Below are 18,653 nucleotides of genomic sequence, written 5' to 3'. Positions count from 1 at the left end.
AGACTTTTAAAGGGTCACATTTTTATTTACTCAGTCTCTTTCAGCTGTTACTGCCATCACTTAACAGTCTTCTGTTAAAATAAGGTTGTTCGAATATATCAAAATTCAAAAGCTCTATCCATTCATCAATAATCACTTCTTGGGTTTGGTAGTATAGGCCTGTAATCAACCAACCAACCAAACCTCACTTTGCAGGGCCTACTGGCATAGGCCTGTAATTCCAGCTTCTTGGAAGGCTGGGGAGGCGAGGCAGGAGGGTTCTAGGTTGAGGGCCAGTCTGGGCTACAGAGCAAGACCCTAATTCACAATAAGACACAGGAGTGACACAGCACACACTAACCCCAGTCTGTTTGACTTCTGCCCTTCTAACAGCTCGGCTTGCCTGGTTTCAAGGGACTCCTCCTATTGATTCTTATCTTTGAGGTTTATTTTTTCTTCTTCTTCTTAATTTTTATTTCACTTTTCTCTGGGGAACAAGGTATTTGATGTGATACATACATTTTCAAAAAGGGCAGAATTGTCATCTTTGTAAAAACTGCGTATGTAAAGCACTCACATTATTTTTTGTTTGGTTCACAAGGGGTATAACAACATTTACCGATAGCAGAAGAAGCTGCAACTTTTCCTCTGCTCTGTCAATATACAAAAACCAACTACACTTGAAGTTAATGAAATTTCAAATTTCTTACTAGTATTTTCCAGTCACACTTAACAATTCTAAGGGTCAAAATTGGTCATTATATTAACTCTTACTATTTAAATAGAAAATTGTGTTTTTCAAAATAAATCCTTCTAAACCAACCTAAGATGGTTTTTAATAATCAAAATAAAGATTTCCTAAAGGATACCATCCTTGGCTTACTTAGATCCAAGTTTAGCCCATTTTTTTCTACCACACACACTGTAACAACAAACAGGTTCACAGTGTAAGAGAAGAGACGCCTGGGCAAAGAACCAGGTCATCAACTGTATTATCCAGGCTGCCTCTAACTTGCCACAATTCTAGCCAGTAAGTGTTCTTTCTGGCCAGTGTTTTAGATTTACCACCAGAATAATCTGTGGCTAGTAATCTTAATGATGTAGCTTACCTACTACCACAAAAGCCATAAAGAAGTGCCTTGTTTTATTAAACGATTTATCCTGGGGGAACAGGGATCCAACCATTTATAAATGCATGCGCATCCTATAAAGGTACTCGATTCTGCCCGTGTCTCATGGAAGTAGAACACATTGCAGGAGTGGGATAGTGCTGACCAGCAGGGCAGCAATGCGGTAAGATCTATCTCATATGGTACTGTGGAGAACCGCTCCTTTAGTTCTAAGGAATCGCTGGTACTGAGAAAAATCACCTCCAGGAAACGCTAATGTTGCAACCATAAAGGAGCAGGATATGAAGCTGGACAGAGAGCACAAAAGTGTTTATCTCAATACCCAACATGTATTCAAATACCAGAGGAAGATAACCAAAATGTCAACAGAGATGTCTCAGATGGTACAGAGCATCACTGTGGGATCCCCCGCCCTCCCAGAGGACATGCATGGTTTAGAATACCACATCAGGCAGCTCACCACTTACTGCCTGTGATGACATTTTCAGGGGACCTCACACCCTGTTCTGGCCTCAGGCACCTGTGCACACACGGTGCACTATGTGTACATTCAGTCACTCACAAATGAAAAATAACAGATAAACCTTAAAATTTCAATCATTCCCTCCAAGCTAACAATTTTCCTACTCTTCTGTTTTTACATAATACATTTGATACAATAAAGATTAAAGTTCTGAGTCTTGAAAATTGCTTCAATGTTACATTTTTTAAAAGAGTCAATGGTACCCAATCCCAAAGCCATGTAAAGGACGCAGAGGGGCTGATAAGACAGCCCAGTGAGTGTTATCGGTTTGGTTTGGTTTTTGTCAACTCGGCAAGTGTGTGGAACAATTTCTTGATTGATCTAGGAGGTTCATCCCTGGAAAGGTGGTCCTGGGTGGTAAAAGAGAGCAAACTGAGCAACCACTGAGAGAGAGCAAGCCAGCGAGGACCACTTCTCCACGGCCTCCGCTTCATTCCTGCCTCCAGGTTTGTGCCCTGGCATCCCTCAGTGACAGGCCACAACCCACATGCTAATTTCTTCCCCCAATGCTTTTGACTAGTTCTTTACCATAGCAACAGAAAGCAAACAAGGGCAGTGGATAAAGCACTTGTGTGTACAAAGCCTGACAACCGGAGTTCAAGCCCTGGGCCCACATGGTAGGACAGAACCAACTCCACAAGTTGTCCTCTGACCACCACATGTGCCCTCCTCTCCATAATGCTCACATGCCTTTTTTACAAGCACATGTGTTAGTGTACGCATCTGTCCCTCCCTCCCTCCCTCCCTCGAATACATACAGTAAAAAGAAAATTGCGCTTTGCCACAATTAGATGTTTTCCATAGTACCTTGGTTTTTGTTTTGTTTCCTTTTCCCCCATTTTCCAAAACCCAATGGCCACCACTGTAGGCAAGCAGGAAGAAAGGGGAGAAAAGGGGCAAACAAACAGCTTTCCAACATACCCTCCCCTGTGGTCTCCACGGGGAGTGTGGTCATAGGCTTCCTGGTGCCCTATGGGTGCACAGCAGATGGCAGCTTGGCTCTACAGTGATCTACTACAAACCCCCAACTCAAACCCTGCAGAATAATTAACATTAACTAATAAATGAGAAGCAGGTGACAGGGAAATCCAGATGGCTTCACTCCGAGTTTAGCGTTGACTCCATGTTCCTAGGCTCTCACTCCCCCCCCCCCCCGTGAGATTCCGCCCAGTCTATTTGTCTCATCTCTGAATCCTATCAGACAGCAACACCGGGCCATCTGAAAGTATCTCAAATACTTAGCTCAACCTGTCACATCAGGTCCTGTCTCCAAATCATGATCTGGCTAATTCTCTTAGCATAAGAGGCAGAAGAGCACGGAACTGAGTAACCAACCAGACAAGGCCTATGGAGCCCAACAGCCCTGAGTTTGAATCATGGTCAACTAACTACTTGCTTTCTCTAAGATCTTCTTAAAACTAAAAACCAGATGCAAACAGTGCAGTGAGTAACAGCACCAATCCTGCCAATGGCCACAACTGTACTCCTCTCCACTAAGACTGAGAACTACCAGCACGGCTCCCAGGGTCTGCTCTGGGCACGCCTGCTTGCTGAAGACCTGTAGGGCACCAGGTATATACTCATCACATTACTGCCCTCACTTCTCTAAATGGGAAGTGACCACATGTAAAACACTCAAGTATACATCTGTATTCACAGGTTCCACATCCAGAGTCCACCAACTTCAGTCTGAAAACACCAGGAAAAAAGTTTCTATCTGGAGCCATTCGTGGTGGCACACAAAGACTGCAAATTAGAGGCCAGCCTCGCCTACGTAGCAAAGCGAGAAGTCCATGTGCACCAAACACACACACCTCTCTTCTTGTCATTATTCTGGACACAATGAAGTACAATACCTACTTACCCAGCACTACACTGTATGGGGCATTATTAGTATGATAGAGGTAATTTAAAGCACATGGCAGGTTATAATTAGGTTATATGCAAATACTATACCATTTTATACCAGAGACTACATATTAAGATTTTGCTATCCCAGGTGGTTACCAGACCCCTAAGAACATGAAGAGACAGCTGTTAAAAAAGAAAAAGTATTTATTTAGCATAGTAATTATTTTGAGACATTCTCTCATGTGTCCGAAGCTGGCCTTGAACTTGTTACATCTCTGAGAATGAGAACTGAGCCTCCTGCCCCTATCACCTAAGTGCTGCGCTAGGGCTAGGATTACAGGTGTGGAACTACCATGGCCAGCTTATGTGGTGCTGGGATCAAAGTGTAGGCACTGAGCACAATAGGCAGGCCCTCTACCAACTCAGCTATACCCTTATCTAGCCAATGAGCTCACTGTTAACTCTCCTTGAGTGCAACTCAAAGATACTGCTTAATACAAGCACAATGTGTCTGAACTTTTTAAAAGGCCTGAAAGCCACAACTTGCTAAGCCAGGTGGTTGAAAGTGCTGTGAAAGGGAAATGAGAACAGTCAGCCTGACTTCAAGTGAGTCTTCTCCACTTCCTCAGGCACTGCCAGTCTGGCCTCTCCCAGCCCCTTGCTGATGCGGCCAGCCCCTTGCTGATGCGTGGCACTATGCTCTCTTACAGCACATTCCCAAGTTCCCGCAGCATTTCTTCTCTTTAAAACAAAGCTGCATTTAGCTTGTTTTCAGATGTGGTCCTACTATGTAACTAGTTGACTTCAAGAAGGCAATCCTCCTGCCTCAATCTCCCAAGAGCTGTGCCAGCACACTCCAGGGCACTTCTCCTTTTCATGGTGACTTGGGTCTCTGAACATTCTCCAAAGATGCCGAGGTTTCTCAAGGCCCTGTCTTTATACCTTTTACTCTGAGAAATCACTTAAAAAAAAAATGTTCACAAACTTCCCCTCCACGCTCAAACTCTACCCTGGATTCCAGACCGAGGGTCAAACCCCACGGTGTCTTACCCAACCTGCTCCTCCTGCAGCTCCCCCAGCCAGACTTTCGCACACAGGACAGGCCCAGGAGCAGGGCTCTCCACACAACAGCCTCCATCCCTTGCCCATGGTGCTCTGGTAGCTTCTCAGTGCATTCAGGAACCCCTCAGTATGGACTACAGGCCAGACAGTAAGTAGCTGTCTGCAGCCCCCTCCACCTGATCAGCCCCCTGAATGCTCTGCTCTGGACAACACTGAACAAGTTTTCTGATAAGCAACCAGCGTTTCCAACTTCACACATGGGCTTCTTCCATCTGGGGATCCCCCCGCCCCCATGGCTGACACTTTCTCATTCATGATGTCTTAAATGACTATCACCTCCTTGAACCAAATTCTTGGTGTCTTGACCCTTCCTAATCATTTCACTCGGAGCACTGGTGTATGTGTAATTATATATGTTTGCCTATTTGTTGGACATAGTTAACTCCAATTAACATCTGGGGCCAACACAGAGATTATTTTTATTTGGGCCCCTAGCGAATAAGCCTGCAAAAATATACCTGCCTCATCAATGGGTGTGCAACGGCACGTGAATGCATGGCTGCCAGGTGTGCGCACACAACTGCTATGAACCTACACCCAGCTTTTCTGTTACCCAGGGCCTTCCTACCTTCAACATCTTTTCTATATTTGCTTTTTGTTTTCCACATGTATGGCGAGGAAAAAAAGTTTATAATGAAACCAGACAATTAAAACTAATAACTCCATACCTTAATACCTGCATGTGTGAGCATGCACACACACACCACATAAAAACATCAGACAAAAAATATTCCTATAAAAATGTAATTGCTATAAAATAAAACTTTTAAGTCAGATTAAGGTACCATATATTAAGGTTAAAGCTAAATAAAAAGTTTTACTGCAAACACGGCAAATTAGCAAAAGTCAAAAGCAAATCATGTGTATAGCAAGATTTCTAACTGAATTGGCTAAATCCCATCATTCATTTCAAATCTGTGTAAGTATGTGGCTTTGAACTCAGGGCCCTACTCACAGCAGGCAAATATATGATACCTATGGCCCATTTTTGATTAGAATAACCAGTATTTTGTACCTTTGTAAATATATGGAATTTAATTATTTGGGTTTACCAAAATAATGAAAATGAAATTTGGAAAGTGCCATACCCAGTAGCCATGGTCTGAAGTACGCCCATACAAAGTCCCTCACTCATCAGGTTAGCTGGGCACTCACAAGCAAACCACCCCCAAAATGTGGAAACCGTGGGCAGCTGCTCATTGCTAATAAATTCCACTTAACAGCAAATGGGTAACAAACTACACATCACATCCTTCAGTGTGAAGGCTAAGCAAAAATCGCATAATAGAAGATGACAGATTCTTTATGTAATTTCTACCCTACTTAACACACACACACACACACACACACACACACACTTTTAAATTGGGAGAGCACACCTACAGTTCCAGTTCCTAGAGACTGAGGCAGGAGGATTCTAAATTCAAGGCTGTTCAAACTTAGAAACAATTTAAGTACCATGTGTGGTGACTTACACCTGTAATCCAGCACTGAGAAGACTGAGGTAGGAGAAGAGCTGTAAATCTGAGGCCAACCAGGGCTACACAGTGAGCTCCATGGTTCTGTATTGTGGAGTAAGACCCTGTCTCAAAAGGAGATGTAGTGAGTTTCTGTCTCACAGTAGAATAAAAAGCACTTAGGAGCCAGGCACAGTCGCTGAGGGAGGTTTACAAGTTCTATGCCAGGTTGAGCCACAGTCAGACCTTCTCTCAAAAGGCCAAACAAACAGCCCTTTGTCCATTGCGTTTAACGCTTAGACTGGAGGCCTAGCACGATAGATAAATAGACAGACAGACAGACAGATGGACTGGAGAGATGGTTCAGCAATCAGGAGCATTGGCTGTTCTTCTGGAAGACCCAGGTTTGATTCTCAGCAACACAAATCCCAGCTCACAACCATCTGAACTCACCATTTTCTGGCCCCCATGGGTACCAGGCAAGCAGGTGCTACAAAGACATTCATGCAGGCACCCTCCCCATATGAATGAATGAATGAATGAATGAATGTCAGGTGTGGGAGTGAATGTCTATAGTCCCATCACTTGGGATATGGAGTCAGGAGGATTTTTGGCTACACAGTTTGAAGTCAGCCTGAGCTATACTAGGCCCTACCTAAAAATAAACAGAGCATGGAGGTAGAGACAGGAGAAATTAACAGAAGGAACATTTTAGTTACTTGGGGCTGGAAAGATGGGTGGCCCAGTGGTTAAAAGCAGTGGATGCTCTCCTAGGTTACATTCCAAGCACCCACATAGCAACTAACAACCATCCAGAACTCCTAATCCTAAGGCATTTGACACCTTATTTTGGCCCTCATGTACACTGCATGTGAGTGAGCACAAACATACATAAGCATACATGCAGGCAAGACACTCATACATACAGCTTTTTAAAAACTTATTAAAAGACTAGAAAATAACACCCTAAGGTGTTAAAAAGCAAAAGTCCCCTTACTCCACTTAATCATTTCAGCTCTTCTTAAAAAAAAGAAATGCTCTAACTAAATAGAATTACAAACTAAAGACAATCGCTCTGATTCAAAGAGCCCACAGATCTTTGGGGATGTAAAGACAGGATACAAGTTTTGATTAGTAACACCGTTTTGATTAGTAACACTGTTTGGGGGGGTACTGTTTTGAGACATAGACTTGCTCTCCTGGAACTTGCTCTGTAGACCAGGTTGTCCTCGAACTCAGAGATCCTGCTTCTACCTCCTGAGTGAGTGCTGGGATTAAAGGCATGCACCACTACTGCCCAGATATTAATACTGTTTTTAAATGCTCCAATTAATAGCTGTTTTCTTTTTCTTTAGGGAGAAGAAATGTGAAATCTGTTTTTATTAAGACAAAGTCGATATTCTCGATTAAACTAATTTTTTTAGTTATTTTTGTACAAAATGCTAAGCTTATCTCACAAAAAGCAACATAAAACCATTTTTAACACTGAGCATTAAAAAAATAAGAAGGCTGGGTGTTGGTGGCACACACCTTTAATCCCAGCACTCAGGAGGCAGAAGGAGGCGGATCTCTGTGAGTTCGAGGCCTGGTCTACAGAGTAAATGCCAGGGCAGCCTCCAAAGCGTCACAGAGAAACCCTGCCTTGAAAAACAAAAAAAAAAACAAAACAAACAAACAAAAAAAAACCATAGGATTTTTTTTTTCTTTTACCTTGGAAGTGAAGGCTAATTACCCTCTGTAACCTGGGAGCTCACGGGACCTCTGCCAAGTCACAGGCAGGGAAATGACAGAGCAGGAAAGGGTACGCACGCGCGCGTGCGTGCGTGTGTGCATGCGTGCGTGCGTGTGTGTGTGTGTGTGTGTGTGTGTGTGTGTGTGTGTATGGGCCATAGACAAAGGGAAAGGAAGGGGAAGAGAGGGAAAGCATTCAGTGGGATGGCAAGCAGGGCGCCTGCACCTATGTGGAAGCTGACCTTGGCACACTTCCAGTAGGGCACAGGGGTTTGAGCCCTTCTCCTTATACAGCTAAAGCTGTTAGGGACACCGTTTCCACCTGCATACCGTTGGTGAGAATTCCACTGGGAAAGTGAGAGGATGGTGAGTCAGTTCCATCAAATATCTAGACAATGCTTTAAGCCATTTTTATGGCTGTGTACCTACAATCTGAAACCCTCTAAAACACGATCTTTTAAAGTGCTGACAGGATGCCACAAGTGGAAAACTCCACGCCTGGCATCACATGACAAACCTCAGTCAAGACACAGGCACACCTCAAAACTGCAGTGACCTTCAGGCTATGCACACAAAGTACGGATGAAGCATACTCGTGAAGTTTATGTGTAGGCCTGGGTTTTAGTCCTTCCTATTGGAAAAGATGGAAAATGTGAAACCCAAAACGTGTCTGATCCCAAGAATTTCAGACAAGAGATGTTCAACCTGAATTACATTTGGTTCTTTAGGATTAAAGAATTTATTTTTAAAACTACTCACAAATATGCACCCAATGACAGTTCACAACTGCCTATAACTGGAGTTTCAAGAGATCCAACGTCCTCTTCTGATATACATAATTTGTACATAAACTCATACAGACACATGAATATATATCTTATCTGAAAAATCAAGCACAGTGTTATTAAGAGGCAGCCAGAGCCAATGTACCAAAGAGCACCTCAGTTCCTTTGGATGTGTGTACCTCCTGGAAAGAACATGGTGTACCAAGAATGAAAGTCAGACATACTACTTATTCAGAATTCAGGACTGCTTTATTAGTGATGAAGGTCAGAAGAGGAAAACCAATTAAAGCTGACAGCACTTCCTTTGACAGCTACTTATGTGCACATGGCATACAAGGGATATTAATAGCTAATATTAATAATATTGCTTGAAAAACGCCAGGCATCATCTCTTATATGGATCTCCCATGATCCTCACAACAGATAATAGATCCATCCCATAGTCACCTGTATTTCATAGTCACTGAAGCCAATTGAGAGAGGCTGAGGGACTTGCCAGGAAGACTCTGGTTGACAGACCACCTTGCTCTACTTTTAGCCCACCAGCCAGAAGTCACCTCAAAAAGTAAGGGATCACGTTAAAGCCCATGTAAAAATGTTTCATTCTTTGAAAGTGGTTAACTTTTTAACTAGTATGGGAAAGAAAAGCACAACTAATTACACAGGCCTACCTACTTGGACCACAAAACAAAATAAAACAACAGAGAAAAATCTATCCAAGGGATCTATGTCTATAACAGACACAATAAGGATGAGGAAGCCTATCCACTGCACTCATTTTAAAATCTTGAATTGGGCATGGTGCAATAAGCTGCACTCAGCAGTCTGAGCAAGAGGATCACAGGGCACCCCAAACAAACAAACAAAAACTTGGATGTAGTTTTCCAAAAGAAGAGCAATTAAATGTGAAAGATTAACTACCGTCACTACGATGCATCACCAATTTCAGCCAAGTCCACTGAAGTCCAGTTCTCAAAGCTATTTCCTTGATCTCTATCAGCCCATTTTAATACAGCTCTGCTCCTGTAGCTGTAACAAATGCTTTTGAAAAGCAGCATCTTGTAAAAAAGATCGGTTTATAATACAGACAGAGGTAAAAGGTATCACAAGGCTAGGACTAAGAATGAAGTATGTTCAAGCAAGGAAATAAGAGTGATTATAAATCCAGAATTGCAGTGGTTTAAAATTAGGCCATTTCTGTCCAAAACACAAATGTGTGACAAGCAGCAATCTGGGTTGCTCATACACACAGTATGGGCTCACCGATGCCTCTCTACAGAAGGAGTCTGTGAAAATGACATTCCTCTCTCCAAAGCAAAAGCAAATGTGGGAAACAGACACAAGGCAGGCACTCGTCTTCGTCTTCAGTGACATCTCTAGAAAAGATAGCACCTTGGATGAGGGTTGCTGCCACAGAGAGCTTTTAGGAAGGGAGGTCTGAGGCTGAGCCTGCCCCAAGATAAACTATGCACACAATGAACCACTCACTCACAGCAGGCAAGTTTACCACCAATGTCAGGTAAGAGAACTTCTATCCTAGCTGTAAGTTAGCTAACAAAGAAAAAGGTATAAATAGGAACATTATGAACATTTCGAATGTAAAAAAAAGGACATGTGACTATCACTGCAATGCCAAACATTAACAAAACCTTCCACATACTCAAAGTGATGCATTAGAACTCAATAGTGGTATGCTGGTTATTGGGGAAAAGGGAATCCAAAGAGGCTGGGAATGAGAGGAAAGGCAACCGTTCCAGGGGTATAATGCTCGAGTGCTTGCTGAAGGGTTCAATGGCAGGGCGAGGAGTGATGGACCAGGCAGGGGTGAGCAGGCAGGACTCCCACTTCGAAGTCTACTATCACCTACTAGGTCTGTGCCCAGGCCTCATTCTTTTCCATCTATGAGCTGAGGACAACAGCAAGTATCTCATCACTGTTTGTTGTTGAGGAATTAGGGAATAATATTATATGCAACAGTAATTTGAAAAATACCAAGCAACTGTCCCAAACCTTGAGGTTCTAAACAGGAATTATAGTTATCAGTACTCTCAATTAACTCTCTAGAAAAATGACAGACAACCCCCAACTTGTTCAAGCTGCATCCTATTTGTAAGGGGAGAGTGGGAACCGTCCATCCAGGAAGTGCCTGGGCTGTTGTTTTCTTTAAAGTGAACTCATAAACTTTTGTCCTGGATTAGGTCCACACACGAAGTAGAATTCTGAAACTAAAGCCCAATCATAACTAAACTAGTCATAGTGAGACTACTCCATTGTTCCTTTGCTTTCCAACTTAATAAGCACATGAGCAGCAGCACCAATTAGTTACCAGTAACTTTGTTTTCTCTTGAACTCTCTATGCAGCCTAAGCTGGTTTCCAATTCAAGATCCTTCTGCTTCAGCCTGGCCTCAACCACCTTTTAAAGCAAACCCAAATTTGTGTTAAAGAATAAACAAAAGACTCATATGGCTGGGTGCTGGTGGCGCACACCTTTAATCCCAGCACTCAGGAGGCAGAGGCAGGTGGATCTCTGTGAATTCGAATCCAGCCTGGTCTACAGAGAAGCCATCTCGAAAAACAAAACAAAACAAAAAAAAAAAGAAAAAAAAAAAGAGAGAGAGAGAGAGTGAGACTGTGTGAGAGAGACATAGAGAGAGACTCATATGGTATTCTATTTCCAATATGTGCTACAGTGCAAACATAACTATTTTACCAACCACAACAGAAATTCCTACTTTTACTTAGTTGACACTCAGCTCCTTTTTACAGACCACTCATGAAGCAAAATGGTTCCTATGCTGCATAGACGGCAGGAGAATCTGCCTCCACTAACAGCCGTATCAGCTCAGAGAAGTGAAGCTATCACCAAGCACCAAATGTACCATCTGAGCAAGAAAAGTCAAGTCCCACCAAAGGGACAATGAATGGTTAACAAGAGTAGTTTTGCTTTCAAGAGCTGCAAAGGCAGACTGGCCATTCACAGGAAGCTGCATTAATGCTGACAAAGTTAAACTGTTTACAGAAACTAGGAAGCTATCCCCTTTTCCTCTGCTGTCACACACCCTGTCCTGTCCTCTGTGGCCAGTGTTGCTTATACTGCTTAACTGTAACTGTAAATTGAACTAAGAGACTAGTAGGCGGTGGCTCCCAGGCATTTTGTTAGTCTGACTGTGATGCCAGCTGTATCATGTCCAGCCAGTCCTCCACCCAGCCAACCTCACCTAGGCAGTCATCCACATTACCAAATGCCCTAGCCACTGTCATCTTAGAAGCGTTTTAAAGGACAAGATGTGTATGTCACAAGCACAGTGGTAGGCAACCATGAACTGACAGCCAAGGTATAAGTATCTAAAAGAGACCATTCCTTCCAACATATTACCCTCCAGTGCTGGCTTACATCTGGACAACATTTATGTGATGCTGAGATTTTTCTTTTCCGCCTAAGATGTTTAGTTTACCCACAATGGAAACTAACCAGGACATGAGAATTTTGAGAAAAACACTGTCAGCACCCAAATTGACAACTAATAAAAGAGTGGTCTGCTACAGCATCACTGCCCTTATCCCTTGTCTGAAAACCAAGAGGCCCTCACTCATCTTAAACAAAATGTCAGATATGGAAGGGTCTCTAAAAATGTCAGTAATTTTTCTCATTTCAATTTGCAGTAAGAAGTATAATCAAGCCACTGGCTTAAATGAAAAAACTTCCAAAGACATTTCTTTATTTAATTATCAGTTGAGAAGGGGCATGTGTGTCACACACAGCTCAAGTGTGGAAGTTCACAATCATCCCTGACTCTGGTTCTAGAAAAGCCATAGCATATCATCTTCTGACCTCCACAGGCACTAAGCATATATGCAGGCAAAACACAAAGTAATTAGAAAAAACAACTAACATTTAAAATTTGATTATACCATCACACCAAATGAAGAAAGATCTAATGAACACACATGGCCCAGAAAAACTCTGGCAGAAGAACTATATAAAGAGAGGTAGGGAACACATGGGAATTAAAAGGTTGTAAGGTATGTCCAGATGCCTATCAATTATATCGTTGAAATCACAGGTAAGCTAGCTGGAGTCTTTACCCACAACAAGGGGTATATTCTAAAGGCAGGGGAAACTGTCAGGGCTCTCTGAGTAAACTCAGTAAACTGTTTCAACAAGATTACTTCTGGAGTCTAAGAGACAATGAACAGTGCAGAAAGAAAGAAGAGGACAAGTACATCAAAAGTTACAGAAAAGACAGCACCTGGGAATTGGCTGCATGTGGGTAAGGCAAGGACAGTGACTCTGAGAATGAGTTTAAATAGGCAACATGCTTTATTAGTGCCAAACACCACAGCCCATTCAAAAAACCCCATAATCAAGTGCCTACCATGGGTCAGGTACTACTGACAGTTCTGAAAATACACTACACTCTACAAGGGTAGAGAAATCCTTGCTTCCAGATACCAGAAGCTTCTACTTTTTAATCCCAGTTGTTGTTAGCATTCTTCCATTGAAACAGCTGGCTCAAGTCAAGAATACATAGGTCTTCCCCTTGAGTGTTTTTGTCTGTTCTTAGTTAAATAAAATATATAACGCACCTTTCCTAACAGTGACACAGACCCTGATATGAGAACATGACATGAAAGAACAGATTCAAAAACTGCCAGTGGCAGCCCAATTAGATAGGCCTAGGACAAATGGAGAAGTTTCTTTCCCACAGGGAACTTCTCAGATACACTGCGCTGTTCGTTTATTCATTCAGGGTGTACTGACTGCTTACTGTGTAGTTGGCTGCTTTTTCCCTGGCCTTGGGAAGACAAACATCTGAGAAAACAGTGGAAAGTGTGTCTATTGAGAAAATAAACTAAGAAGGATAATAATAAGCTGCCCTTAAACAGGAGGGTGGTAGAAGAGAACGATGAGAAGGGATATGTGGAGTGCCAGTACGTCTACAGAAAATATAACGACAAAGGGACCAAAGGTCAACGCTGACCAGGAATCTGGTGACGGGATGTCATTTACCAAGTTAAATTTATCCTTTCCAATATATAATGCTGCCAGATGCTCAATACAAGAATTTGAAACAGTGCATACATACGTGAACTGTTCTAGCCAGCATATAACATACAATACACTAAGGATTTAAGACATGGGTTTTGTAAAAACATTATAAACCTTTCTTGTAACCTTTCTAGAACAGTCTAGACTGTTACTGATCATAGACTGTACCAAGGAAGACTGGTGGCTATACATCCTTGTCTAGACATGCCCATGGGGACCACTTGAACGTTAGTGACATCATCAAACAATTTCCTAAGCAGTTTTACTTTTAGCTGTCACTTTAATTATATTACAGGAAAGCACTTCAGATCTGAACTATCTCTACACTGTACACCGGCTACATTGCTACTGCTGATGGACCCTTTCTGGAACTTGCAAATAGAACCAAATACAATCAAAGTGCTCACAATTAAATTATAAAACGTTTGGTTAAAAATGCTGTCTCAATTCTTGGTTTTGTATCTTTGTTTTCTAAGTCCGGACCTTGCTTTGTCACCCAGGCTGGCCTGGAACTTGTGATTCTTCTGCTTCTGGTTTACAAGGAGCTTAGCATATAGGCATGAGCTCCAAGCCCCACACATGTTGTAACTCTGCCTTGGATTAGATCCTCCTTTCCTACCCTTCAACGGTCCTAAGAGCTATGAAGTACTTTATAATCTGTTTAGGATGACGGAGGCAAAACAAATGGAAATTATTTCCCACGTGAAACAAGAGCACAAAAGCAATATTTTGTTTCTTATAAAATATTTTATAAAATATTTACTGTTAAAGAGTTTAGTCTCTCAGCTGGGCACAGGGACTCATGCCTGTAATCCTAGCACTTAGGAGGCAGAGAAATGAGGGTCACTGCAAGTTTAAGGCCAACCTGGTCTACAAAGCAAGGAGAAGAAAAAGGCTCTAATCTCTCTCTATCAATCTCATCTCTGTCATAAAATAAGTGTTTCAGAGGCTAACTGGCACATGTGAACAACAGACTCACTCACTGGACTTATTCTAAAAAGAAAGAGGTCATCAGAAAGTCATTATGACCTTACTTTCTAACTAGTGAAATAGCTTCATTAAATCTATAGGGTTGACCTTGTTTTTTAATCTTGCTTAGTAAAAGGGACACACAGAAACCAAGTATCAGAGGCTACATTTTTGAAGGAATAGATTATACTGTGAAAGTCTGTAAGAGTGTGCTAAACCAGCATCACTAAAAGTCATTTAACAAAGGTACCCTTCAGAGCTAGGGTGGCTCAGCAGGTAAAGGCACTTGCCACCAAGCCTGAGGAGCTGAGTTTTATGCCCATAACTCACATGCTAGAGGAGAACCAACTCCCACAGGTGGTTCTCTGACATCCACATATATGCTATGGCATGCAGATGACCCCCCCCCACACACACACATAAATAAAAACACAACAAAGGAACAAAAATAAATAAAACATTTTAGAGAAGCAAATGTCTTACCAGTTGGAATTCCCGACGCCGGTCATAGGCATTCTGTATACCACTGTCATCCCACAAGGCTTTTATAGCAGGAAGATACTGCAAAAAAACTCGAGTCTCCACCATCCCCTGTGCAGCCATGGGGGCACGGGTATCAAATGCCATCAACTTGTCGCCATGGAGCTGGTTTTTGCTATCTCCCCAGGGAATATGAAGCTTCTCTCGGGCATCTACCAGCACCCTCATACCTTGTTTAAAAAGAAAAAAAAAAAAAAAAAAAAGTGAGGAAGAGCCATTAAGATACAATCACAACCTTTCACCCCAGTGTTATTCAGTATTGTTTTCTTAATTTTTTTAAGCTATTACAGAACCCCCACTCCCAAAATGGAGACCAGAATCAACACAGAACCTTATCTTCTCAAAGTTTTAAAACACACACACACACACACACACACAATTATTCACTGTCGTAAAACTAGAAACCCTGGAAAGTAAGTATCAATAACTGATAACAGAAATAACTCTCAGAAGGATTTTAATATGCTGCAATCCATAAAATCATTTCTGGAGAGGGAGGCGGTCAAAACCAGAGACGGGAAAAATAAATAATGCTGCCTAGCCCAAAGTCGCTGTGTCCAGTCAGAGTCCTTTAGCCCCTACCAACACTGTCTTCCAGGACACACGCAAGACTAAGCTGCAAATCAGTACAGTTACCTAAAAGCCAGAGCAACTGCAAAATGATTCACAAACAGAGGCCTCCACTTGCTCAGGTCGATTCAGACTCAATACTCAAATCACTAAACTGTTACTTCTGTCTTAGTCTATCAGGAAGTTACTTTTTGGGATACGTGAAAAATAAAAAACTGTTTTGCTTTCAACTTTCTGACCACTCCAAGGAAATAAGGGGCCTAGTTAGACTTAGGCTTGATCATACAATAATGCTCAAAGTAATTCTTAGGCCCAGTATATATCAAAAAGCAGGTGTTTACCTTACAGTGTATACTTGAGTCTATTCATTAACATGATTCTTTAAGTTCAACTGCATGAGGGTACAAAGGTACCTTCAATTATGGGCTAGCAAGGTACACTTTACAGCCTTAGAAGAGACCTTAATTAGTTTTATGCTAAACATTAAGGCAGACTAAATACAAGCACTCTTTACAGTTAAACTGCAGAGGTACAAGGCTAAGAGCCACGGACTGTGAGCTCCTGGCCTGGCTATCTCCCCTCATTGCCCTACAATGCCCCCCTCTCTAGTTTTTCCCCATTTGAAATCCTCAAGAAGGGGGAGGGGAGACATGAAGGGGTTTGCTTTATGTACTTCCTGAACAAGAAAAACCCACTTAAAAAAAAAAAAAAATAAAGCCACATAACAACTTGAAGAAGACCCACAATCTTAGTTTGCTTCAAGGTCCCAGCTAAAACAGGGTGACTCCTTAATCACTCATAACTCAGGCACTGTGCCTCAGTTTTGACAATGTCTTTTATGTAGAAGATTTGTGACACTAAAGAAAAATACCAAGGGTGACATTTTAAATGACAAAAGCCACCTTCACCGCTTCTCTGAATGCTAGGAAATAAAGACATCGTGTGTTTTTCACTGAGGAACAATATTTTAACTTTAAAATGTTGTCAAACAGAATCTGCAATGCCCATGATCCAACAGCACACATATTCACTACCACTAACTTCTGTGTGGTCTCCTGCGACTTTTAAGCCAAAAAGTCTTAGTAGCTAAACATACATTCATTTAAATATTAGCAATGATGCCGGATTTTTTTTTTCCTCCTGCCCCAAGTTCTTAAGCAAAAAAGAAAGTGTGCATCATGTTGAACTGTGATTACAAACATCCTGTAGCACTGGGGTGATAAAACCACTGGTGCTAGAATTTTTTTTTTTTTTAAGTAGGCTTTCCTGATGCCAATTCAGTAAACGCGACACCCTTGAGTTTCATACTCTTGCCCCAAAAGGTCCCAGAGGCTGTCACTCTGTGCCCTTGACAAGAGTCTCAGGGCAAAAAAAAAAAAAAAAAAAAAGTTTCCTCATTGCGGCGGTTCCAGAACTTGCTTAACTCAAGAGGTGGCTTAGGACGCCTAGAGCTTCCGAGCCGGTTACCACGGTCACCCACTAGTGGCGGGGAGACCAGGGAAGGATTGGGAGTGTAGGACGTGGGGCTGCCGATGGGTGGGCTTGTCTGCCTGGTGTGCCCCGCTGCCCTGCCGGGAGTCACCCCGCTCGCCACCCGGAGGGGGCGAGGCCAGCGGCGCGGTGCGGGGCCGACCGTGACCCTCACTGGGGTGGCCCGGGGGACAAGCGGGGCGCCCCGGACCTGAGGGTCCAGGGCACAGCGGCGCGCAGGACGGTGCCCGAGGCGCGCCCACCCGCTCGCTCGCCGGTCCGATCCGGTGTCCTCAGACTTGGGACGGGCGGGTGAGTGAGGGCGGTGCCCGGCCCCGCTCCCCGGGGGTCCCCGGGTCCCCGCCGCGCCCCCGCACCTTTGATCACGTTGCTGTAGATGGTGGGGCGGAACTCCTCGCGCGCGCGCTGGTCGAAGTCCTGGCCGTGGATGATCCGCATCTGCTTCAGGAAGGTGGACTTGCCGCTCTCGCCCGCGCCCAGCAGCAGGATCTTCACCAGCCGCTTCACGTAGGTCTTCTCCCGCGACAGGCATTTGTCGATCTCCTTGGACTTGCGCTGCTGCTCGGCCTCGCCGTTCGTCAACACGCAGCCCGGGAAGCACACGGACAGCACGGAGCGCGACGGCAGGAAGTCCGCCATCTTGCCGCCGCCGCCGCCGCCGCCTCGGCGGGCCCCTGCGGCTCCTCCACCTCCTCCTCCGGCAGCGGCTGGCTCCGGCGAGGCGGCCGGAGGGCGGGGAGCGCAGCGGCGGCCCGAGCGCGCCCGGGGAGGGAGGGAACCCGAGGACTGACTCGCCAGGGCGGGCCGCGCCGGCCGGGGGAGGGTGGGAGGGAGGGCGGGCCCAGGGAGGGGCGGCGGCCCTCGGGGCGTGCGCGCCCCCGCCGCCTGCCGGGCGCGCGCACGCAGGCACGCAGCGCTGGGCAGGCCGGCGCGAGTCCCTCCCCCTCCTCCCCCCTCCCCGCTCGCTGGCCGGGAGCGCGCGCGGGGAGAGGCGGGGCCCGGGGGTCACGTGCGCCGGGCCGGGCGCGCGCCTGCGGATCCAGACTTTCTGTTTCCCTTCAGTGCAGCGGCTTCCCCGAGCCCGGAGCACGGAGGCGAGCAAGCCGGTCCCGACACCATCCCCTTAGCGGCTCCTTCTCGCAGCGGTCATCACTGTCCTTTCCCGTAGTTGCTCGCCCGCCGCCTGCTGTCACCTCCACACGCCCTAGTTTGAGATCATTGGCTGGGACATTACCGCACCGACGTGCGCAAGCCTGGAAGGTTCCTCGGTGCCGCCTCCTTCCTTCGTTACATTTTGTCCCCTCTCCCCCCCCCCCCTTTTTTTAACTCTTGAGATAAGATTTCACCGTACAGCAAAAGCTGGTTTAAATTTGTGGCAATCCTCCTGCCTCATCCTCCCTCTCCACTGCTGGGATTACAGACAAGCGCTTCAATACAAGCCCTGGCATTTAACT

General features: G+C 44.4%; 1 protein-coding gene across 1 annotated transcript in view; it reads right to left on the bottom strand.

The window, feature by feature from the left end:
* Positions 1-18,031, bottom strand: part of Gna13 (G protein subunit alpha 13) — a 37,346-nt gene extending 19,315 nt beyond the window's left edge. Inside the window, exons 1-2 of the mRNA XM_051179641.1 lie at positions 17,556-18,031; positions 15,082-15,308 (exon numbers count right to left, since the gene is read on the bottom strand). Coding sequence (XP_051035598.1) covers positions 15,082-15,308; positions 17,556-17,838 — 510 coding nt within the window. The 5' untranslated portion in view covers positions 17,839-18,031. The remainder of the gene's footprint in view (positions 1-15,081; positions 15,309-17,555) is intronic.
* Positions 18,032-18,653: the final 622 nt, after the last annotated feature.

The sequence above is a fragment of the Phodopus roborovskii genome, unplaced genomic scaffold (assembly GCF_943737965.1).
Source record: "Phodopus roborovskii unplaced genomic scaffold, PHOROB, whole genome shotgun sequence".
NCBI classification, from domain to species: Eukaryota; Metazoa; Chordata; class Mammalia; order Rodentia; family Cricetidae; genus Phodopus; species Phodopus roborovskii.
Note: the sequence above shows the minus strand (reverse complement) of the source record. Positions and strands in the feature narration are given on the sequence as shown.